At 37.4% G+C, this 933-nt stretch overlaps 1 protein-coding gene across 1 annotated transcript in view; it reads right to left on the minus strand.

The window, feature by feature from the left end:
* Positions 1-933, minus strand: part of LOC103587582 (triple functional domain protein) — a gene marked incomplete at its 3' end in the record, with an annotated part of 141,812 nt that overhangs the window by 20,594 nt on the left and 120,285 nt on the right. The window contains exon 27 of the mRNA XM_008569080.1: positions 415-516. Coding sequence (XP_008567302.1) covers positions 415-516 — 102 coding nt within the window. The remainder of the gene's footprint in view (positions 1-414; positions 517-933) is intronic.

The following is a 933-nucleotide window of genomic DNA, read 5'->3' on the forward strand; positions in this document are numbered from 1 at the left end:
AGCCCTCAGGAACACACCAGGTCCCCTTTTCTTTCGGAAACTCAAGGTCAAGTGTGCAATGGGAGTTGCTGGTCTGTATGTCATTCCTCCCATACCCCGGCTTCCTACGTCTCTTAAAGAATCAACCAATTCTTTCTAAGACTGGAAGAATAGGAGAAGTTTAAATAGAACTTTCTTCATTGCTCTTTTAGGAGGCAAGCAAAAGTTTAGCTCGAGTTATTTCATTACCAGAATACCAAACTGAATTTATTACACTATTCTTTTTGTGGCAGTCACCAATCCCAACAGAACACAAAAAGGACAAATACAATGATATGAAAACCAGTATGTTTCAACAATGGGGTAAAAAAAAAAGGATAGATAGCCATGATAAACTTTTCACAGAGCACACTCCCCAGTTTCAAATGAATGTACCTTAAGGACAATTTTATTATCCGAAGTGGGTGTCCTCCCGACCCACAGTGCAAATTTGCAAGGATCTCCTTCAACGTGTTCCGTGACACCCAACTCTGAGGTCTGGATAAAAAGATGATTATATAATTAGGCAGGATGTAGAAAAGAGACCAAGAAAACAGCTTTTGGTTACTTGTGGTCATACTAGCTATGTTGTATAACATAGTTCCTTTATAATGGTAATCTTAGATCTCATTTTAGGTAAAATGAGGAAATTTGTTCTTAGGCCTTACTCATAATGGTTAATTATCTTGCACTTCCTCTGAGCGTCTCTGCTGGAGACCCCAATGCAGTCAACAAGTAAAAAATCCAAAGGAAGAAAACCAAAAGATCTGAAAATCCCACTATCTGGAAAATCAAAAGTTGACTATTTTTAACCTTATAAATAAGAAAATGATTATTTCCCAGTTCCAAAACAGCTGCCACCATGAATTTTCAGCATTAATGACATATCTTCACAGAAGGCAAATGATGTTTTAA

Source organism: Galeopterus variegatus, unplaced genomic scaffold (assembly GCF_000696425.1).
Source record: "Galeopterus variegatus unplaced genomic scaffold, G_variegatus-3.0.2 Scaffold463, whole genome shotgun sequence".
Classification (NCBI taxonomy): domain Eukaryota; kingdom Metazoa; phylum Chordata; class Mammalia; order Dermoptera; family Cynocephalidae; genus Galeopterus; species Galeopterus variegatus.